Below are 23407 nucleotides of genomic sequence, written 5' to 3' on the forward strand. Positions count from 1 at the left end.
CATTCTAATAGAATGTACTGCTGGAAATTAATAACCAGTGTGACTTGTGCATTTCATTATATATTTGCTGTCCACATGGTATAATAGTGCTCAATCAATGGACGGCTATATTCAATTTCTACTGTTAAAAATAATTTTCTTCAAAAATTGTATGTAGCGTTGTAATGTTTCCCATATCCTATGTATATATAATGTCAAAATCTATAGCAATATCTTACTTTTATTATTTGTGAAATATTCAGAATTCATAATTGCAAACTATCTCTATATACACAGTGTTCCGTAAAATTTACTTTCAGACTATTTTTTAAATAATTAACTTAGTGTAATCCACCTCTCCATGTAAATAAATACAATATATGATATTAAGGGGGGTATTCAATGTCATGGGCACGGCTGTCGAGCTAGCGCGACAGCCGTGCCCCTGTCCCGTTCTCGGTTAGCTCGCCTGGAGCTCGGCAGTCGGGATTCAATGTCCCGGCCGCCGAGCGGCAAGAAGGGGGCGTGGCCGTGAGTTGATGATGGAAATAGACGAGCTCCGGCCGGGAGCTCGCCTATTTCCGGCTTTTCTCGGCAGAACGAGCCTGACAGCTTGTGATGTCGGGCTCGTTCTGCGCAAAACCCCTGTTCAATGCTGTCGGGGAAGACAGCATTGAATAGGGCCCCGCAGCCATCTCCCCCGTCGGGAGATGGCTGCGGGAGCTCGAAAGACATTGCATACCCCCCATAGACTCACAATGGATGAAACTGTTAATGACGTGTTTGTGTTTTATCACTAAGCGGAATGAAAGTTGTTTTCTTAACCTCATGGGGTCAGATTAGACACCAACCTTACCACACACTTGTGGCATCCTGGTGCTCTGATAGATTGCCAACAGCTATTCATGGTGGAACTGGAGGTCACATCTTGGGTTATTATTAGGAAGCTTGGTGCCAGGATGGTTTTCGAATTTCTGTTCTTCTTTGGTGGAGTAATATACATAAGAATGTTATCCCTCCATTCTTAGTCATAATTTAAATATATAATGTTCTTAAAATGACTAGCACATATATTGTATTTACACACAAATGATAGATTACATTCAGTCTCTGAGACAAGGTGTCAGTTGCTTGATTAGTGTTCTTTGGTTGAATGAGGTGAGTTAAATCTATACTGTAGCACTAACTTTGTTAAGAGTTTTTTGTAGCACACAAATTATTTATAGGTTGTCACAAAGTTCTTCACTGTTCTACAGAGGAATGACTTACACACGGTAGATATAGGTACAAACAGTGTCTTCGAGAAGGGGTGGGAGGGTGGGGTTCGGGATGGTTTGGGTACTTTATACCCAGGGTCTGTTGGAGGAGCCCAGGTCCCGCTCCACCCTCCTCTCTTGCAGGGTTCCGGGCAGAGGGGAGGGGGATGACAGGTTGCTGCCGCAGCACAGCCTCTCTCCCCAGCTCATCACACGCTTCTCAGTGTTGTGTGCTGACCTGGGGAGCAAGACATCTGCAGCCTGTCCCAGCACAGATTACGTTTATTTTTTATTTCTCTTCATAGGGTGTGACCATGCCCCCCCCCGGTGACTACACCGCCCCCTTTTACCTGTCAGTGCCCCTGGTTATTAATGACATTGTTAACAGTTTATGACAAACTTGATCATTAGAAGCTGCGTTGTTTGATCTGAAAGTGGGAATCAAGAGGAGGGAGGGCCCTGATCATGAGATCTTACAATCTAACAGTGGGTGCACATGGTTCGATTTTGCTTATGATTCCATCCCAATTCCATTGCCATCGAATTGGGATAGAATCAGATAGAATCGAATGGTAAGCAAAATGCATTCGATTTGACTATATAGTAAAAATTTGTACTACAGTATACGGGGCGGGATGTATTATGATTAAAATGCAGTAAAACCCACATTTACCGCATTGTCATATGTACTAAAACCCCCGCCGCACCCTCTTCGGCGGGCAGGGTATCGCCACCTTTGGGTGGTGATACCCTATAGAAGCCTATGGGCTTCTATCGCTGCCCTGCTACCCGGCATCCGCACCCCCTCAATGTCCTTCCTGCTGATCCACCTCCCCCAGCAGCATTTTGCAGCCGGGGATGTCCTTCCGGCTGCAGGGGGTCGCTGACCGTCGACTGACCTCTCACCTAATCACCTCCTCCCACTCCCGTGTCCAAGACTTCTCTCGTGCTGCCCCCCTGCACTGGAACAACCTCCCGCCACCCATCAGGCTTTCTGATTCCCTTACCTCCTTCAAGCGCTCCCTCAAAACCCACTTTTTTCGACTAGCCTATCCCTCCTCCTAACCTCTTTTGATCCTCCTATCTTGCCTCCGTTCCCATCCGTTTCTACTTATCCTGTTGTTTTTCGTTCGTCCACCCACCTATTTTTAGTATGTTAACTCTTATGAGTAGGGTCCTCCTGCCTCACGTACTCACCCTACCTCTTTACCTCACCTGTCCTCCTGTCCTGTTCTTCCCTTCCTCTACTTCATCTTCAGCCTCCTCGACAATTTTGACACCTACTTCTGAACTGAAGCTGATTTTATTTCTACCAGCTATACCCCTATTTATACTGTATTTTTCAAAACACCCTGTACGTTACCTTGTCATTTGTTTTTTGTTTGCTATGTACGGCGCTGCGGACACTTTGCGGCACCTTATAAATAAACGTACTACTACTACTAGGGGGTGGGGAGATGCCAGGGACGCCACAGAGCCCAGGAGGTGACCCTCGCAAACCACATTACAGGTATCACGGGGGCCTCCGTCACGCACCGCGATGCCAGCTGCTTATGTTAGTACATATGCGCTGGTATCACAGCGGCCAGGCGGCGAGGGGCGGCGATGTATGTCAATTTTTTTGGTAAATAGCTTTTTTTGAAGCACCTAAGCGATAACACAGACAGTAACTGTAACTATCACATAGAAATTTTCTTCTTTTCTGTCTAGGAGATAGAGTCTCTCTGACATGTGCTATATGTTTAATGTTTGTATGTAAAATTGTACTTGTCCTTATGGTTGGCTCGCAATATTTTAATTGATAACCAAATAAAAGTTCATTTTTAACTATACTTAACAAACCAAGTTGTGCCCCTAAAAAAGAGAGAGTTCTTCTTCTTTTCTTCTTCGTTGCATCATATCACTCTCTAGGGAGCACCTCCACACATATAATTGACGGATACGTTAGTATCTAATCAAATATTTTCGTATTGTGGAACTATATATATAGACATACACTTCTTTTAGTGGAATTGCCAGTGACACTAGTGCATAGACAACCCCCCCCCCCCCCTTTCCCCTTTTCCCAGTTAATCGCACATGTAGAGAAGTGTATAAAGATATGCTTCCAATGTGTTTGAGGGCTGTGTGTGGCTTGCAGGTAGTGAAATAATGGTTTTGACTTAATAGGCTGCAGCACTGCTTATTACATTCAGGTGTATGTGTTTGAGTACTAATCAGCATTAATTAGCAGACCCAGGCGTCCGCTCTCATACGGTATCTCTAGGGGTGGTCTGGAGGTATCGTTGGCGTCCGCCTGTTTTCTGTCCGAAATGCACTGTGCTTTCGCCGATCGAGCGGTTGTAGCACCGTACATTTTTGGTGCACACCCCCGTGTACGCCCATGTTTACGCCCAGTTTTCCTCATTATTTCGGCCGCTCCCCTCAACACGCCCCTATGCCGCCCACAATGACTGTACTCTTGCGGACAGGTTTTTTCGCACGGAAAGACCCATCCGTGAGCGTTGTGAAGTCGCCGCGCCTGCGCATTGCGGAAGGTATGCATGCGCAGAACAAAAAAAACCCCGATCTGCCGGCGTACGGTCCCAACGTACCAAGCAGAATAAACAGGATAGTGGGCCAGATGCACTAAGTGATAAAATAAAGAGTGATAAACAACCAACCAATCAGCTCCTGTCTGACATTTTTCAAACACAGTCTGTGACAGGTAGCAGCTGATTAGCTGGTTGTTTATCACTCTACATTTTATCACTTTTGAAGCTTAGTGCATCTGGCCCAGTGTGTGGTGACAGTGGGAGGGAGAACTACAGGATAGTGTGTGGTAACAGTGCGAGGGAGAACTACAGGATGGTGTGTGGTGACAGTGTGAGGAAGAACTACAGGATGGTGTGTGGTAACAGTGCGAGGGAGAACTACAGGATGGTGTGTGGTGACAGTTCGAGGGAGAACTACAGGATGGTGTGTGGTGACAGTATGAGCGAGAACTACCGTACAGTGTGTGGTGACAATGGGCCAGATTCTCTAAGCTTGAAAGTGATAACATGGAGAGCAGGGGCGGTTTGGGGACTAAAAGTGGCCCTGGAAATTTTTTGTGAGTGGCCTCCTGTGGGTGACACCAAATCCTGAGTGGCTTGCAGGTGACGAATGCCGGCAGCAGGAGGGGGGGGGTGGGGTGGGGGAGGGGGGAGTGCTGCCCAGTCTACTTTTAATTGCAATACCTATTGTACGTGCATCAGTCTCGCCAGCCCTACAACACTGTGGGATATGATTTTGACTATATGTAGGCATAAATGTAGGGTGTGGGGAAGGGGTGTTGCCCCATATTAGTACCAATTCACATTACACCACTCACTGTGCCAGGTAGAGCCCCTTAGACACGCCGTACCAGGATTACGCACACCATAATGCCCATTACACATGGCAATGCCCATTTTTGGGGGAAAAGGTGTTGACCACCAAACAGGGCACATTTTACATTAAAAAATTACATAAAAAATTGCACACTGCACCAAGATTACACATTGTCACACCATTATGCCGATTTGACATATTATACCACACACCGTAATACCTATTACATATTATACCACACAACGCAATGCCTATTACCTATTATGCCACACATGTAATGCCTATTACATATTATGCCACACACTGTAATGCCTATTACATATTATGGCACACACCGTAATGCCTATTACGGTATCCGGACTATTTGCCTACAGAAAAAAGATAGACAACCATTAGGTCAACACCATTAGTTCGACAAGCAAAAATGTCGACACTACCATTAGGTCAACTGTGTCTAGGTCGACAGTCAAAAGGTCGACATGGGTTTTTTTCACAGTTTTTTGAGCCGACATGTGCCGACAGGCGATATTTCATGCCCTACCATCCACTAGGGCAAGGTGTGAGAACATGGGGACCGTCGGTGGTGGCAGGGGAGGCGGCGGACGGCGGCGGGAAGCTCCGCCTGTCCCTGTAAAGATAAGTGGAGCTACATCTGTACATCTCTCCCCAGGCCTCATTGACTCTCCTCTCCCCTCCCCCACCCCCACCAACCCCCCCCCCCCGCCACAAATGGCTGCCTCGGATCTGTGCACTCAGCCACATGTAACCTCTAATCCCCGGTCCCCTGTGTGATAATTGTACTGTCTCTGCTATAACTGCGATGTCTCTGCTCATACTGTTACCTTCCAGGCTGCTGCAGCGACCAGTGGCGCCGCTGATGGCTGCCTAGGCGCTGTGCAGCCTGGCGGGTATATGTTCTCTGTGTGCCAGTATACTGTCCCTGCTTATATTGTAACCTACCTGGCTGCTGAAGCGACCAGTGGCGCCACGGATGGCTGCCTAGGCGCTGTGCAGCTCGGCGGGTATGTGCTCCTTGTGTGATACTGTTTTGTACCTGCTTATACTGCTACCTACCTGACTGGTGCAACGACCAGTGGCGCCACTGATGGCTGCCTAGGCGCTGTGCTGCTTGGCGGGTATGTGTTCCCTGCATGTAACATCTCAATGTAATGTATGTAATCCCCCCCCCCTTCATCCCTGCTTGATGCTGCACTGTATATCCACAAAAAATTCCTAGTGTGCGCAAGCACACATGGAGAATAAAGTTGATTCTGATTCTGACATGCTCATTGCCATGGGGGATTAGATGATTGTTGCAAGAGAAAGTTACACACTTGTTGCCAGGGGGAGTTACATGCTTGTTGTGTGTGACCCGTTCACACTGCCAAAAAACCCGTGTTAAAAGGCAAATTCCCGGGTCCACATGCTAGACCCGGGAATTTGGCTGCAGTGAGAATGGGGTATTAGACAGAGAGGGGGGCGAGCATAGCTCATTACAGCAGCTGTAAGCCGGCCAGGAGAGTGCACTGCAGCTTGTGGGGGGGCAAGGAGAGTGGGCTGTAGTAAACGGGAGCAGGGAGCGCTGACTACCACTGATCGTTGGTGCAGTCAGGATTGGGTGCAGGGGCAGCAGCGGGCCCCGAGCTGTTTCTTGGGCCCGCTGCTCCCCCTACACCCAGTCCTGACTGCACCAAAGATCAACTGCAGTCATCGATCCCTGCTCCCGCTTACTACAGCCCACTCTCCTTGGCCTGGCCCTCGGTAGTAACGCCACTGATGAATGGGCTAGTACAGTGGTTCCCAAACTTTTTCAGTCCAAGGCACCCTTTGGGTCTCCATGACTTTTTGAAGGCACCCTTAAGCCAAAATAATTACCAAACTGTCCCTTTTACACCAAATAAATACTTGTTTTAAGGGGCCTTCACACATAGTGATGCTAGATTATCTAAGTGATCTAGTGAAATGCCTGTATATCGCTATGTGTGTAGGCCCCATTATTCAGCAAATTACCAGGTTGAAATTTTTAACCCAGTAATTTGCAGCTCGGTGTGAAAGGGGTATGAGTCACTTATACCCCTTTCACATTGCAAATATCATGTTGCACCTGGGATTTGAACACTAGTCTGTACCAGAAGTGACCCATCATTTGCAATATTTGGTGCTTACAGCGACCCGGCTTATTGCCAGTACAGGTAGAGCGTCAGTATGTCAGGCGGGGAGGAGGCAGCACAGATGTGACGCTGCTGCCTCCTCCATAGAAGTGAACAGGACAAATGTCGCTCAATCCAGGGTACCCATTCAAACTGCCAAGCAACCCGTGAATAACACTGCTTATACCCCGGGTTGGATTGCTGGGTTGCTGGACCCGGAATATACTGTAGAACATGGCCCTTTCTTGGCCAGGACTTCAATCAGCCATCAGGATCCTTGCCCAGCACATTACTTGGCCATTCCAGCAGACTTCAGCCGGCTGACTCTAGTCTCAGGTCAGGGGCGTAACTAAGGGACCCCATACATTAGGACATGTCGGACCCAATTCTCCTGTGACCCGCCCGGCAGCTACCCGGGAGACTCACATACAATTTGGCACTTGATGAGCCAATTTTTACATGTGATAAATCGCTTGCGGATCGGATCAGATGTCACACACTTGCGATTTTGGGCCAATTTCACCCAATTATCGGCTCAAAGTGCCGAAATCGAATGAAATCGTCCCAAAATTGCATAGTGTATGGGGGCCTTAAGACCTTCTGGGCCCCATAGCAAAATCTTGAGGGGGGGCCCCTTCATTGCCACTACTATGACCTGGGGGGTAATAGGTTTTAAAAGACAAAGAGGGTGTTAGGGGAGAGAGGAGTGGAAACAAAAGTGAGAGATGGGTGTTTACAGAGTGAGTGGCCCTGCCTGTAGCCAACTGGGGCAAATTTTAACGGAGCAAGAGGGGTCTGCTGCGTCCTCCCACACTATGGCAGTCTGACACACAGGGGCACACTAACACACATAAATATTGTATACTAGGTGATTCATTGCGCCCTACGGGCGCTCTTCACACTGTCGTAAGGGGCTGCGCCCCCTTAATTTGTGAACGTTGTATTGTGAGAAATATGGTTAGAATTGTATGTAAGATGCCCTGTATTGCAACTTGAGTTATAGGTGAAATGTGTTAAATAGAGAGCATGTGATTTGGAAGGGGGTGTGTATTGCTTTGTTTAATTAAAAAGCCACGAATCGCAGGAGGGAGGGCGCGGGGGGGTTGCCGCGAATCATGGGAGGGGGGGTTAGCAGCGAATCGTGGGAGGGGGGTCACAGGGTGGGGTGGTGCCGCGAATCACGGGAGGGGGTGGTCGCAGGGGGGGTGCCGTGAATCGTGGGAGGGGTCGCGGGGGGTGCCGCGAATCGCCACAAGAAAAAATCAACACAGAAAGGTCAACACATGTAAATGTTGACATAAGTGTGGCATTTCATTGGTGTCCATGTCGACACATGAGAATGAATATGAGAACATTCGAAAAATGAAAATAAATCTCAAAATCTCATGTCAACCTTTTTCATTGTCGACCATAGCCATAGGGAGGGGGGGGGGGTTTGCCGCGAATCGCGGGAGGGGGGGTCGCGGGGGTGCCGTGAATTGCGGGGGGGTTTGCCGTGAATCGCGTGGGGGGTTGCAGCGAACCGCGGGAGGGGGGGCACAGGGGGGTGCCGTGGATCGCGGGAGGGGGGGGGTTGCCGCGAATTGCGGGAGTCGCAAGGGGGTGCCGCGAATCGCGGGAGGGGGTCACAGGAGGGGCGCGAATCGTGGGTGGGGCGACGGGGGGCGACAGTGTCTTTGCTGGACAACATGGGGAGGCAGAGGATGTCTGGCACTGTGGGCTCACTGGGCTGGTTCTCTGTCATGTGAGTCAGTCACATACCTCCCAACATGACCCTCTTCAGGAGGGACACATTGCTCTGTTTCTGGACTTCCCTCATAATGTATGATTGCCATCACCTGTTTCACACATGTTATTAATTGATTAGAAAGGTGCTTCAACACAGGTGCTGGCAATCATTAATTAAGGGAGAAGTCCAGAAACAGAGCAATTTGTCCCTCCTGTTATACACACACTTTGAGTGACAGATGCAGCCAAATATATAAGAGATAAACAAAGGGCACACACATTGTACAGGGGCGCAAACACACACAAGGACCAGGGGACACAAACACATACAGTACCTACATTGTGCAGGGAATAGGGGTGGGGTGCACTGACACTTTGTATTGGATACATGGATCAGGAGTGCAGATATACTGGAACCAAGTCCCCTTCCCGGCCTTTCCCTCCCCTTCAGGGTGAAGAGTACCTGCTGCGTGTCTCCAAAGGAGCGGTGCTATGATGAGACACTGCAGAGATGGGAGCTCTGTATGAAATCTGTCTGGCAGCATTATAGGTCTGAAATAGCGCTGCATGCCTGGACGAGCGCTGTACGTCCAGCTCTGTGCAGGGCAGGGGGAAGGATTGATAAGAAACATCCAGCGGCTGCTCTCCGGTGACTAGTGGGGAAGAGGGAGCTGCCTCCCTCCCGGGGCCGGTTAGCTCGGTACAGACTGCCCCCGCTCCCATTAAGAAAAAAAAGACAGGCGGCTGCCAGGTTGTAGTGGCGGAACCCCTTGTGACAGTGCAGGAAATGGGGGCGGGCCGGCTCTCACAGGATGCAGGACGCAGGGTCTCTGACTGTGCTACAGAGAGAAACTCTGAGTCTGAGCTATTGAGATGCCGCTTCCTGTCCAGGTTCCGGAGAGGGGTTTATTTTACATCATTTAACTAAAAAAGCATCGGGTCAGGGATCAAGTGGCCTCACGGACAGCCGGCCTCCCGGGAAACTTCCCTGAGAGTTTAATGGCCAATACGCCCCTGATGGAGAGTGATAAATAGCCAGCATATCAGCTCCTGTATGACATTTTTCAAACACAGTCTGTGACATGGCAGGTAGGAGCTGGTCCTGCTCCTGGGAGACTCCGGCATCCCCTTCCCTGCAGGCCCAGCCTTGGCCCCCCTGTCTCACACTCTGGCCTACTGCTCAGCCGCGGCCCCCAACAAAGGCCCCCGGACACATTGGAAGTGATTAGGCCCACAGGTCCCAGCCGCTGACCCCCAGCACCAGCAGATGCGGGAGCCCCCTATTCTGTGGCGGTGCCACAGGCATGATAAGACTATCAGGAGCAGCGGTGTGGAACTCAGCCCAGAGAGGGCCCAACTCCAGCACCAGGTCTCCAGGCCTCACTGACTCTCCCCAGGCCTCAGTGACTCTCCCCGTCCCTGCCCCCCTCCTCACCGCAAATGGTGCCGCAATATGGCTGCCTAGGATCTGTGCACTCAGCCATATGTAACCTCGTGTCCCCTGTGTGATAACTGTACTGTCTCTGCTATGTCTGCTATAACTGCAATGTGTCTGCTCATACTGTTACCTACCTGGCTGCTGCATTGACCAGTGGTACCGCTGATGGCTGCCTAGGCACTATGCAACTTGACGGGTATATGTTCTCTGTGTGCCAGTACACTGTCCCTGCTTATATTGTCACCTACCTGGCTGCGGAAGTGACCAGTGGCGCCGCTGATGGCTGCCTAGGCGCTGTGCTGCTCGGTGGGCATATGTTCCTCGCATGTAATGTCTCAATGTAATGTATGTAATGACCCCCCCCCCTCTTCATCCCTGCTTGATGCTGCACTGTAATCTACAAAAAAAATCCTAGTGTGCACAAGCACACATGGCCAATAAAGTTGATTATGATTATGATTTATCACCCTTGCTTTTATCTCTTGTTAAGGCTTAATACATCTGCTCCAGTGTGAGGAAGAGAAACAGTATGGTGTGTGGTGACAGTGCGAGGGAGAACAACAGGACGGTGTGTGGTGACAGGGTGAGGGAGAACAACAGGACGGTGTGTGGTGACAGTGTGAGGAAGAGCTAGAGTTCGGTGTGTGGTCAGGGCCGGATTAACAATGGGCCTGATGGAGCTACAGCTCCAGGACGACTCTCCAAATAGGCCCATTTTGTAGATGAGGACTGGGGCTTTCCAACGAGCCCCTTGGAAACCGGAGATACCGCCGGCCAAAGCTGGAACGTTTTCCCCATATGATAACATGGGACCCGCTAATTCAAACCCCCACCCAGGTCCGATGGCTGCCAGTTCCCCCCCACCTGGCATCACAGAAGCTCAAGGTTCATTCGAACCCAAATCGCTGGGCCTTCAATCTGATACCAGGCTGGTTCATATGGGTTATTTGGTTCCAGAGATATTGCGGATAAACCGATTTTTTTTGTTTCTGAAATGTAGTTTCATGGCTGTTCATGTTCTTTGAGGGCAGATTTCTCTGGACCCAAATGGCCCAGTTTCATGGGATCAAAATCATTTGAAGCCCACTCAAAAGTTCTTCAATATGATACTGGTCTCATGTAAATGAGTCAGTTTGTTCCGAAGATATAGCTGGTTAAACAATATTGCCGGTTAAAGGAGGGGGGCTTTCTCTCCCCTTCACACCAGAAAATGCAGGAGGGACTAGGCTGGTGTAAAATGGGCAAGCCCGGGAATTTCCCAGAATGATCCTGGGACCATATTCCCGTGTAAGTCCCTGCATTTTATGGTTTGAAAGGGGTATTATTTCAAATAACCGGGACCTGCAGTGCACACATAATGGACATAGATGGGCACCCGCCTTAGATGAGTATCTTCAGCATTTGGTACTGTGCTCTGTTAATCGACAAAGTTTGTGTGGGAGACGGGGCCAATAGTCTGTGCAGGGCCACAGCTATTTTTTTTATAAAGGCAGCCTCATAGGTGCATTGGCCTACCGGAAATCTTCCCAATAAGGTCCATGAGCGATCCACCCTTCCATTGACACAACATTGTAGATTATGTAAAACATCTCCCTTCTCAATTCACCCAACTTTGTCTTTCTTGTTACAGGAAATGTCAGAAAATGACATGCAGAAGTTTCCTAAAATAGCTGTACCGTAAGTATACAAGAATCTTTATATTTTCCCTAATATATGATATACAGTATTTACATATATTGCTCAACAAGAAACAACATTAACATTAAAATTGCGAATGAAAATGCTTTGGCAATCAATACATAGATTCTGCATCTACCATGGCATAGAAGCGTATCATTGGCCATGCTTCATAGCTCTGGTTCATACATTTGGTTTGGATCAATATCTGTCTCATTCTAATTTGTTTTCCATTTTTGGCTTAAATGATATTGGTACTTTCCTTTAATTAGATACTTGTAATACATGATGTAGCACTTTTTTTATACCGTACATTTTTATTTTTTTTTGCTTTGTACTCAAGCTTTAATAAAGAAAAAATTGCCAGCAATTATTACACTCCCAGGCATAAATTCTCCTATAGAATATGCCTGGGATTGATTCTGCGTTGACTGCTGATTTACTACTGTGCAAGAATTCCTAGCTCCATTTTAGACTGAGGCCTGAACAAATATTTAACATACATGCCATTCATATTTACATTTTTTATATATTATGATGGAAAAAAGGACCTTTATGTACCCATATTATTGCTCTCCATTTAGTATTGGATGAATGTAAAGTGAACAAATCATTACATGTGTAACTATGGGCCTCATTCTAGTTCACTCTTTCTGACAAAATCCTTCTTAAATGGACAAAACCATGTGCACTGCAGGTGGGGAAGATGTAACATGTGCAGAGAGAGTTAGATTTGGGTGGGGTTTACTTCAAAGTGAGATCTATATTGCAGTGTTAAAATAAAGCAGCCAGTATTTACCCTGCACAGAAACAAAATAACTCACCCAAATCTAATTCTCTCTGCACATTTTAAATCTGCCCCCCTGCAGTGCACATGGTTCTGTCCATCTAAGAAGGATTTTGTCAGAAAGAGTGAACTAGAATAAGGCCCTATATCACTAGACTCAGTAGAGCATTGTTATCGCCTGCCTGTGATCGCCATATTGGGGATGGTGAAGACAGGGCCAGTGCAAGGCTTCTTGGCATTCTATGCAAAACTTCAAACTTCTGCCACCCTTCAACCCCCCCACTCCCCACACACACACACACCACCACCACATCCATCCGCTCAATAACCACTTTTCAGACCCTCATGTGAAAGTGTGGAGCTGGCATTTTAATGTTCCATGGCCGCCACCTGTATTAAGTACTACAAGGATTTCTTCCTCACAGACATGATTCATTTTGTTATAGGCAGACTCAGTGTCACCACCAGTGGCGTAAATAGATACATTTGGGCCCCATAGCAAAAGTTTGTAAGGGCCCCTATTGATCAACTAATGCTAAAAAATGTATATAGCACATGATACTTTGACAGGCAAAGTGGGCCCTTCTCAGCTCTGGGCCCCATAGCAGCTGCACTCCCTGCACCTATGGTAGTTACGCCCTTGGTCACCACCCCCAGATCCCGGCACCCTAGAAAGCTGCCTAATAGTAGAACCGACCCTGGGTGAGATTTTTTACTTTGGTATTAAAGCAAGTATTTAACTTGGTTCATGTGACACATGCATGGAAGGCTCCAGAGAAGGGGCAGCAGTACATATCAAAATTCAAATAGGGGAGCCACACTCAGAGGCGTAACTATTTTTTTGCGCCCCCCCCCCCCCCCCCCCCCGCCGGACATTTCGGGCGCCCCCCCCCCCCGAAATATTAACCCCCTCCTTACCCGTCCCCATTGCCGCCGGCGCTTCTGCCTCTAACCCGACACGCAGATCAGTGTCAGGTGACGGGCGGTCCCCGGCTCCAGCTGCAGTGCTAATATAATAACAGACACTCGGAAAATGGCTGCCCCCATACAGCATTATGGGGGCAGCCATTTTCCGAGTGTCTCTTATTATATTAGCACTGCACATGGAGCCGGGGACCGCCCGTCACCCGACACTGATCTGCGTGTCGGGTTAGAGGCAGCGGCGCCGGCGGCAATGGGGTAAGGAGGGGGAGGGCAGGAGTCGGGAGCTGGGACCAGGTGGTAACTATAGTCCCGCAGACCCCCCAGGCGCCCACACCTGCCTAGCGCCTCCCCGCCACCGCGGGGGCTGCGAGACTATAGTTACGCCACTGGCCACACTCACTGCTAGTGAATCATTTTGGAATGGCAGCTGAGTTGGTGGCAGGTGCCTCTCCTCAGAGGCGTACCGAGATATTCGTGGGCCCCATAGCAAAAGTTTGTAAGGGCCCCCTATTTAGCAACTGATGGTGATTAATATATGTAAAACATATTACTTAGACAGCAAAGAGGGGCCCCCTTCAGCTCTGGACCCCATAGCAGCTGCACCCCTTGCACCTATGGTAGTTACGCCCTTGCCTCTCCTTTTTAAATTTTGACCTGTGCTACAGCCCTCGTCCCATCCCCCCCTCCTCCAGAGCCTCCACCGGACACATGTATGCTCTCTGTTCTGCAGTACGTAACTAAAACCTAAGTAGCACACAAACTGATAATTCTCTTGTTTGCAGACCAGGAAGGATGTATAAACCACAGAAACTTTCAGCGCACTGTATTGTGAAACAACATGAAATGTTGATGTATTTTCCAACATGTAAATAGAATCTCTGAACAAAAAAAGCAAAGAAGCACTGTAAAATAGAGTGCAACATATACTAGCAGAATCCCCGTGCTTTGCTACGGGATGAGGATGTTAAATTAGAACAGGGTCCCTGGGAAATGATCTATTTATTTACAGTTTCTTATATAGGGCAGCACATTAGGCATCACCTGATATACTCTGTGCTTCTGGGAGACCCTGCTACTGCCATTATATAATTCTCAGTGTGTGGGTTTGTGTCCTTTAGAGAAGGGGTGTGGCCTTGCAATGAGTCCCCACAGACCCCCCACAAGTCCGGAACGGAGGCAGGCGGGGATCCGGGCAGCGCCGCAGCAGGGTCCGTGCAGTGCTGGGGAGGCAGCGGGGTCCCTGCAGTGGATGGGCAGTCAGCGGTGGGGTCCCTGTGGTGGATGGGAACCACTAATAGTTCACATCCGCCGCAGGGACCCCGCCGTTGACTTCCTATCCGCCGCAGGGACCCCGCCACTGTCTGCCCAGCAGTTCTGCTGGGCTCTGGGCTCAAGATTCCTGTGAGATCTCACTGGAACCTGCTGGGAGGTGAAACTCTATGCTAATACACTGTGGGGCCTGGAAAGGATCATTGGAGGGGGTTTTCAGACATAGCGGCGCAGGGTGGCGGCGAGTGGCAGTGAGCCCCTGCCGTGGCCCATGGGTGCGTATCATTTTCCATGGGTGCTCGGACCCAGGAGCACCCACGGAATCGGCGCCTATGCCCTTCTTCACAGCATGTCACTGCCCCTGTCACATGCAGGCTTGTTGTCACTGACATATCATGCATGTCCTGATATATTCTGAGCTGCTAGCCCACCCCTAGGGCTGATAGGGGTGTGTTACCCCACAGTGTTTGTTCCCAGATTATAAGTCATATGTGTAGCAAGTTTGGTGTAAATTGCTCCAGCCATTCCAGAGTTATGCTGTCTGTTGAAATATTTTGTGCTGCTGCCTCACTTATAGGGGTGCTAGGGGCGTCTTACTCCAAGGTGTTTGTTCCCAGATTGTAAATCATATGTGTGCCAAGTTTTGTGTAAATTGCTCTACGCACAGTGTTTGTTCCTAGACAGTTAGCTATATGTGTACCAAGTTGTTTGTAAATTGCTCCAGCCATTCCGGAGCTATGCTGTCTGCTGAAATACTCTGTGCTGCTGCATCACCCCTAAGGGTTCTAGGTGTGTCTTACTCCAAGGTGTTTGTTCTCAGATTGTAAATCATATGTGTGCCAAGTTTTGTGTAAATTGCTCTACACATTCTGCAGTTATGCTGTATCCTGTTATACACTGTGCTGCTGTCCCACCCCTTAGGGTGCTAGGGGTGTGTTACCCCCACAGCAGTGGCGTAGCTACGTTTTGGGTGCCCCCCCCGCCGTTAGGGGGGGGGGGGCCTCGCCGCCACCCCGCCAAGCACCCCTACCCCCCTGCCCTGCCGCCCCGCCGCCTATGCAAACCCCCCCCCCCCCTCAATCCCCCACAGCATTACCTATCGCGCTGGTCCCGGCGGCTCCGTTCTTCTGCTGAGGACCACCACAAAATGGCCACCCCCATACAGCAGACAGTTTCAGAGAACTGAACAGTGCTGAAGCTGCTACCATCAGTCATGACAAGGCCGATACCTCTTTGTATTTTTTGCTCTTTGGAGCATTTCTCTTTTTTTGGGATAGTTTATTAAAATGCCACCCTGTCTGCCCCTGCCGTGCTGCTCTGCTTCCAAGATGTGCCAGGTTGGAAGTGTAAGGTCCACATGTATGTGATGCCCACTACTGTCGCTTAGCTTAGTCATCCAGCTACCTCGGTATACCCTTTTGGCCCAACTACAGTAAATGAAAACAATTTTGTAAGTTGTGAAGTGATCAAAATTTACTAGAAATGAGTGGAAACTAATGTTATTGAGGTCAATAATACTTGGCAAAAACAGGCCCAAATTCTGTTATTTTAGCAGTTTTTAGCATTTTTTTTATAAAAATCCAGATCCAAAACCAAAACCCACAAGGGTGGTTTTGCCAAAACCAATCCAGATCCAAAACACGAAGGGAGATCCAGATCCAAAACCAAAACCCGAAAAAGTGTCCGCCGCACATCTCTAACAGTAAGTATTCACAACCTTTGTTCAATACTTTGTTGATGCACTTTTAGCAGCAATAACAGACTCAAGTCTTTTTAAATATGATGCCACCTCTCATGCTCCATCAGGTTGGATGAAAAAGTGTCAGTGCACAGCCATTTTCAGCCCTCTCCAAAGATGTTTAATCAAATTCACGTCTGGGCTCTGGCTGGGCCACTCAAAAACATTCACAGAGTTGTTCTGAAGCCACTCCTTTGATATCTTGGCTGTGTGCACAGGGTCGTTGTCCTGCTGAAAGATGAACCATTGCCAAAATCTGAGGTCAAGAGCGCTCTGGAGCAAATTTTCATCCAGGATGTCTCTGTACAGTCTCTGCTGCATTTATCTTTCCCTCTATCCTGACTAGTCTTTCAGTTCCTGATCCTGTCACCACCATGCTTCACTATAGGCATGGTATTGGCCTGGTAATGAACGGTGCCTGGTTTCCTCCAAACATGATGCTTGGCATTCACGCCAAAGAGTTAAATCTTTATCTTATCAGACGAGAGATTTTTGTTTCTTATGGTCTGAGAGTCCTTCAGGTGCATTTTGGCAAACTCCAAGTGGGCTCTCGTGTGCTTTTTTACTAAGGAGTTGCTTCCTTCTGGCCACTGTACCATACAGGCCTAATTGGTGGATTGCTGCAGAGATGGTTGTCCTTCTGAAAGGTTCTCCTCTCTCCACAGAGGAATGCTGTAGCTTTGACAGAGTGACCATCGTGTTCTTGGTCATATCACTGACTAGGGCCCTTCTCCCATGATCACTCAGTTTAGACGGCCGCCCAGCTCTAGGAAGAATTGGTACTTGTGTAGTGCTACTTCCGGGTTCTACGCTCACCACAAACTATGTTAAAAAAAGTAACTTAACTCCATGCCAACGTGGATAGTTCAATACCCCCACTATCCATGTTGGCATGGAGTTGATTTTAAATAGTGTGGCGAGCGTAGCGAGCCACCGAGCCCGCAGCGTGGGCGAGCGAAGCGAGCCCCGCAAGGGGACTCAGACGCACGGTGCCATACTGGCGCCGTGAAACTACACAAGTACCGAAGAATTTTGGTGGTACCCAACTTCTTCCATTTTTCTGCACACTTCACCATATTTGTGCCTCGATACAATCCTGTCTCAGAGGTGTACACCCAATTCCTTTGACTTGATGCTTGCCAAGTGTGAGACCTTATATAGACAGGTGTGTGCCTTTCCAAATCATGTACAATCAACTAAATTTACCACAGGTGGACTCCAATTAAGCTTTTGGAACATCTCAAGGATGATGAGTGGAAACAGGATGCACCTGAGCTCAGTTTTGAGCTTCTTGGCAAAAGTTGTAAATGCTTATGTACATTCAAACATGAAGGTTAATCAGCACAGTCTAAAATATATGACAGCCAGACAATACCTATAAAGCAGAGTCTTTACAAATTTAGTGTTTCATATATAGGGAGATGCTTCCTAGGAATTAGTGTAAATATACACAAAAAATGAAGAAGAAAAAGGATTCCTACAAGGGGACTGGACTGGTTAGCATTGTTATTTAGCATTTATTTGCCATGTTTTCTTTTAATGTGGTGTCCCAAGAAAATAATTTACAATAAAATGTAGCTTTTATTGGTTATCAATTAAAAACTGTGAAATATGGTTAAAAATTATTTTACAGTGAAATCAAGTGCAACAATGTGTATTAAAGTGTGATAATAAATGTAAAATAAAGTTGTCCGTTGAGTGTGATCACTAATGTGGTATAGTTCTATGACTATAATGTTCAAGATGTGGCAGTTATGTACATGTAATTCTTAGTTTTTTATTTTTAATAAATTGGCAAAAATCTCCCAAAAACTTAATTATGGGGTATTGGGCCTGATTCTGGTTCACTTACAAAAGTAAATTCTCTCTCTAATGGACAAAACCATGTGCACTGCAGGTAGGGGGGAAGCAGATGTAACATGTGCAGAGAGAGAGTTAGATTTGGGTGCTATTTCGTTTTTTTGTGCAAAGTAAATAATCAGATGTTTTCTTGAGCGTTTGCAAATCTAAGTCACTCTCTGGTGACTCAGATGTATGGCGCCCAGCTACGCCAACAGGGCGGGCAGCTAACATCTGGTGATGTCAGCTGCCCGCCCCCGGCACACGCGTCTTCTTCATTTCCAATATAAATGTTGTGTAGGTGCCCATGCCAGGAAATAATTATTATATATTATATATTATATCATTATTTATCTGACCAAATGAACAATGCTGCCAATGGCACAGTAGCTCCCAAAATACAGTATGTGTCTGCAAGCACCTCTCCTATGATGGTGGTGGGGCACATGATTCTCCTATGGTGGGGGCTCGTGCCTCTCCAATGGTGGTGGTGGTGGTGGTGGTGCATACCTCTCAATTGATTGGGGCACATTTTCTCCTATGGTGGTGGTGGGGGTGCATGCCTCTCCGATGATGGTGGTGGGTATTCTGCCACAGATGCACGTGAAGGAAGTCTCTGATAGTTGTGAGTGGCAACCCTTATGCAAACAGTGGAAGATAGTGAACTCGTTATGTTAAATTCCCTTAGCAACACCAGTTGCATGTAAGGATCCAGTGAGGAGGATACAATGGTAATGATTTAGGTATTTTATTGCTGTACCTTGAGATGATGCACAGATATACCTTGAGGGATGATACATAGAGGTCAAAGCAAAATCCTTTCTGCAGCTCAGGAAAACATGTCTGCTACACATGAGACTGACACAGGAACTGGAAGTGAGCTCACAGAACAGGAGTAGTCACATGACACATACATATGGTAATTACATTAACTTACAGAGGTAAATATAACATTGGCCAGTAGATGGCAGCAAAGGATAACAAATACATAAGAACTCAATAAATCATATAGCATCCATACAAAATGGTGGATTCAACTTGAGAAACCCTAACTAGGGCAGCACAGTGGGAGTGAATGCCTCTCCAATGTTAGTGGTGGGTGACCATGTCACTCCAATGCTGGTAGTGGGAGCACCTGCCTCTCCAATGTTGGTGGCAAATGCGTATGCCTCTCCTGTGATAGAGTAGGCGCATTTCTCATAATGGTTGTGGTACATTGCACTCTGGTGATGGTGGAGGAGCATGCCTCTGTGGTGATGGTGGAGGAGCATGACTCTGTTGATAGTAGTGGAGCATGCCTTTCTGTTGATGGTGGAGGAGCATGCCTCTCTGGTGATGGTGGAGTCACATGTCTCCTTGGTGATAGTGGAGGAACATGAATCTGGTGATGGTGGAGGCGCATGACTCTCTGTTGATGGTGGAGAAGCATGCCTCCCAGGTAATTGTGGAGGAGCATGCCTCTCTGTTGATGGTGGAGGAGAATACCTCTCTGGTGATGGTGGAGAAGCATGCCTCTCTGGTGATGATGAAGTTGCATGTCTCCTTAGTGATAGTGGAAGAACATGCATCTGGTGATGGAGGGAGCACATGTCTCTCCGATGGTGGTTGGGGCGCATACCTCACCTATGGTGGTGGTATGGGTGCATGTTCTGTAGGCTCTCACAAGTAGGGCCCACTTCCCCATGTACCCTTACTTAAGCCATGTTGTGCCCAGAGACACAACCCACATGGGGAACATGGCCCTGTGCTACAGAACCGTTATTAAAGAGACAATGAGTGCTAGGCACCAAATTTACACTGTTTGATTGGCGTTAGGCAGCAAGTATTTTAAAATGTATATTTTAGTGTGTGTGCCATAGCCCCGGGTCACCCCTGGAGGCTGCAGCAAGGTAGTGACTGAGCCACCCACAGGGGCTGGTCAGCTCCCTGTGTTGTGGAGGAGGACTTATCTGTGCGCTGACCAGTCCCGACTCCCAAAGCTACAATGCATTGTGGGATGTGCCTGGGTAACCTATTGTATATTGTGCATAGTGCATACACACTGAATGGGATCTGTAAATGATATTGTCAGCTCCCTGGCTGCTGCATGCTTTGTTGACGATTGAGTCAACATTGAGCATGCTGCATGTCCTCTGTGCTGCATGAACGATACCATTAGTTGTGATATAAATATAATGGATTTGTGCACTTGGCTATGGAGTATGGACCTGATTCAGACCTGTTCACTCTGCTGCAGATTTCACAGCATGAACAATTTTGTGATGGCCGCACATGCGCATGGTGAGCCATTCATACAAAGACAGTTTGTGAAGGCTGTCCTTCGCCGGCTGCTCCCATGGTGATTGACACTATGTGGCCATTTGAGGGATAACCATGCATTTTCTGGGAGTGCCCAAAAAACCATAGGCATTCCACGGCCATTGGGAGAGAGGTAGTGTGGCCAATCCCGGGATCGGCGGGATCCCGGGATTTGGCCTAAAAAAGTCCGGGATTTCAATCCCGGGATTGGAGAATCCAATCCCGGGATTTTGGGATTAGACTGCGCATGCAGTAGAGGTCACGCTGCGCAGGCCACACGTCACCAGTGACCGCCTGCCCGCCTACCCGCCTCTTCTCCGCCCGCCCGCCAGCACGCCGGCCTGACTCCGCCCGCCTGCCCGCCTCCGCCTGCCTGCCTCTTCTCCGCCGCCCGCCTGCCTGCCTCCGCCCGCCTGCTGTCTTCTATGGAGGTGCACTTGCCGGGAGGCACCGTGCACCTCCAAACCCACTCCCGGCCGCCCGCCCGCACCCTAATGTAAGTAGATGTGCGGGTCGACCGGGGTGGGTCCTATGCTAAAAATGTTTTTTTTTTTGGTGGGGATGCCAATCCCGGGATCCCAGGAATCCCGGGAATCCCGGGATTGAAAAAATGCCCCGGGATTGGCATCCCTAGAGGGAGGGCCGCTGACATCATGAGGGGCCACCTTCTCCCCTGAGCCTCCACAGCACTGAGTTACTCTAGACTTACTCGGCACTACCAACAGAGAAGAAAGCCATTTGATGGTGAGTGATTCCGAATGTTTTCCCCCTCATGTGCACTGCATTCACAGCCGTGCACATGGGCGAGATTTCACTCGGGTGGTGCGGTGTGGGGGGCCATTACCTGCCCGCTAGGCTCCAAACACTCACAGCCCAACAAGCAGGTCTGAGTAGAGCCCTATGTTTAGCTGCAAGATCCACGTACAGATGAATCTTGTACAATAGCATACATGCCTACTTTCAAATTCACCCCCCGCAGAGGCAACACGTCAGGGGGGCGGGAGCAAGGCTGACATCACTTGGCCCCACTTAAACTACGCGAAATGACGCGATCGCGTCATTTTAGCCCCGCCCCCTCTCCGTGGACCCGCGATTTCCAGTAATTAAACCAGCGGGCACAGCGGGAGCGGGGGCTATTACCACAAAGCAGGAGACTTGCCTACCTTCCCAGGGGGCCCGGGAGAAGGACCCGATTTCCGGGAGGCTCCTGGCCATTCCGGGAGGGTAGGCAAGTCTGTAACAATATGAATCTGTGAGTCTTCCGTCTCATCTCTCAGTGTATATCATATGAGTGCTTGCCTAATAAGAGCAGCCCCGGAATTAAGTAAGTAATTAAGTAACCCTGTGTGTTTATGTAGATAAGAAATTTCCTTTTTTACTTCTTCATTTTACCATGCAGTCTACACAATTGTTAAACCTTTCAAGACTGGAGGTGGTTCAAAACTACCCTCTGTCATGGTTTTATGCAAATGTATTTTGCCAAGAGTCATTCATTTATCAATCCACCCAAGATTTATGTTTTTCTGGCAGAAGCTGATGTATTGCTGAATGTGGGTGGCTTTGTGGATTTTCAGCATCTTGTATGTTTCTGCTCTACGTATGTTCAGGAGACAAATCACTTGCAAGTAGTTGTATGCAACTCAGTGGCCTCTCAACTTGTGGCTGATGGGGGTGATGTGTTGGCACAAAAGGCACGTGTTGGCTCAAAAGGCCTGATTCAGAGGTTCCCGCAGAAGTGCAAAAATCACTCTTAGGAGATTTCCACACCTATGCACGTGCATCAGAGCAAACATGAACAAGCTTTAAAACCGCAATAAAAGGCGAGTACAATTGTTTCTGTGGCGGCAGGAAAAGGCAACGGGGTGGTGACAATGCGACAGGTGTCGATGACCGATTGTTTTGTGTGAGCAGTCAGGACACTGCTAACGCATCCGGACCGCCGTGGGGCCTGCGTGTCACATTGCAATACAGGTTCTTGTATGTACAGTATGGGCGGTATTCAATGAGCCTGATTCGCCAGGTTTTTATGGCGAATTTGTGCTGTTTGGCGAATTTCTGACAAAAACGGTGAATCACCCTATTCAATGACCACATGGCGAATACATTTGAAGGTTTTTTTCGCCATGATTCACCGAGTAGCAATCGCTATCTTTTTATGGTGAAGTGGAATGTGAACTTTTAAAATAAAGTGTTTTGTTTTTTACATTTGGTGTAAAAAAAATCAGGAATTTTATTCTGAGGAGGGGCATGCTATTTTTATTCATGTGCTGTAAGCACATGAATATATATTTAATTTTAAAAATAATATTTTTTTTTTTTTTTTTTTACACCGGAGCCGAGCCGCTCATTACATATTCATATATTCACTGCACGATCATTACGATCATGTGTAGTGAATATACGCCCCCCTGCTGGCACCCCCGGGGGGGCCAGCCTGTGCTGCCTGGCACCCGGGGAGCCCACCTAACCCCCCACAAAGGTCTGGGCTAGGCAGAGAGACTACCATCTCTCTGCCTGGCACCGTCCTCAGGCTCCCTGCGGCAATCGCCGCAGGAGCTCATATTCGCCAGTCAGGGGCTCGCTGCCCCTGACTCGTTGAATACCGGAGCCCGCCGGCTCCGGAACGTGGCGAATGTGCAGCGAATCCAAAAAAGGATTCGCTGCACCTCGCAGGTATTCACATTGAATACCGCCCTATGTGTAATTAGAGTTGTTTCCAGACATTGGGCCAGATGTGCCAAGCTTCAAAAAGTGATAAAGTTGTAAAGATGGAGGGAGGCCTGTCACAAAGGAGAGTATAACTCTGAATATACAGTAGGTGAATGCAACAGTAGGTGAATTAACAACATATTTGTGAAATGGCAGCATACAGAATTTCTATTTCCATTATCAACAGTTCATTTTTATTCTGATGCCCAGTATATATCTCATTTAATTATGCAAAGTCATATTTTATTTTCACTTTCAGATGGA

At 48.2% G+C, this 23407-nt stretch overlaps 1 protein-coding gene across 1 annotated transcript in view; it reads left to right on the top strand.

The window, feature by feature from the left end:
- The window catches only part of LCP2 (lymphocyte cytosolic protein 2), a 103896-nt gene that overhangs the window by 15420 nt on the left and 65069 nt on the right, over positions 1 to 23407 (top strand). The window contains exon 4 of the mRNA XM_083181777.1: positions 11533 to 11579. Coding sequence (XP_083037903.1) covers positions 11533 to 11579 — 47 coding nt within the window. The remainder of the gene's footprint in view (positions 1 to 11532; positions 11580 to 23407) is intronic.

This window comes from Crinia signifera, chromosome 4 (assembly GCF_055691185.1).
Source record: "Crinia signifera chromosome 4, ASM5569118v1, whole genome shotgun sequence".
NCBI lineage: Eukaryota > Metazoa > Chordata > Amphibia > Anura > Myobatrachidae > Crinia > Crinia signifera.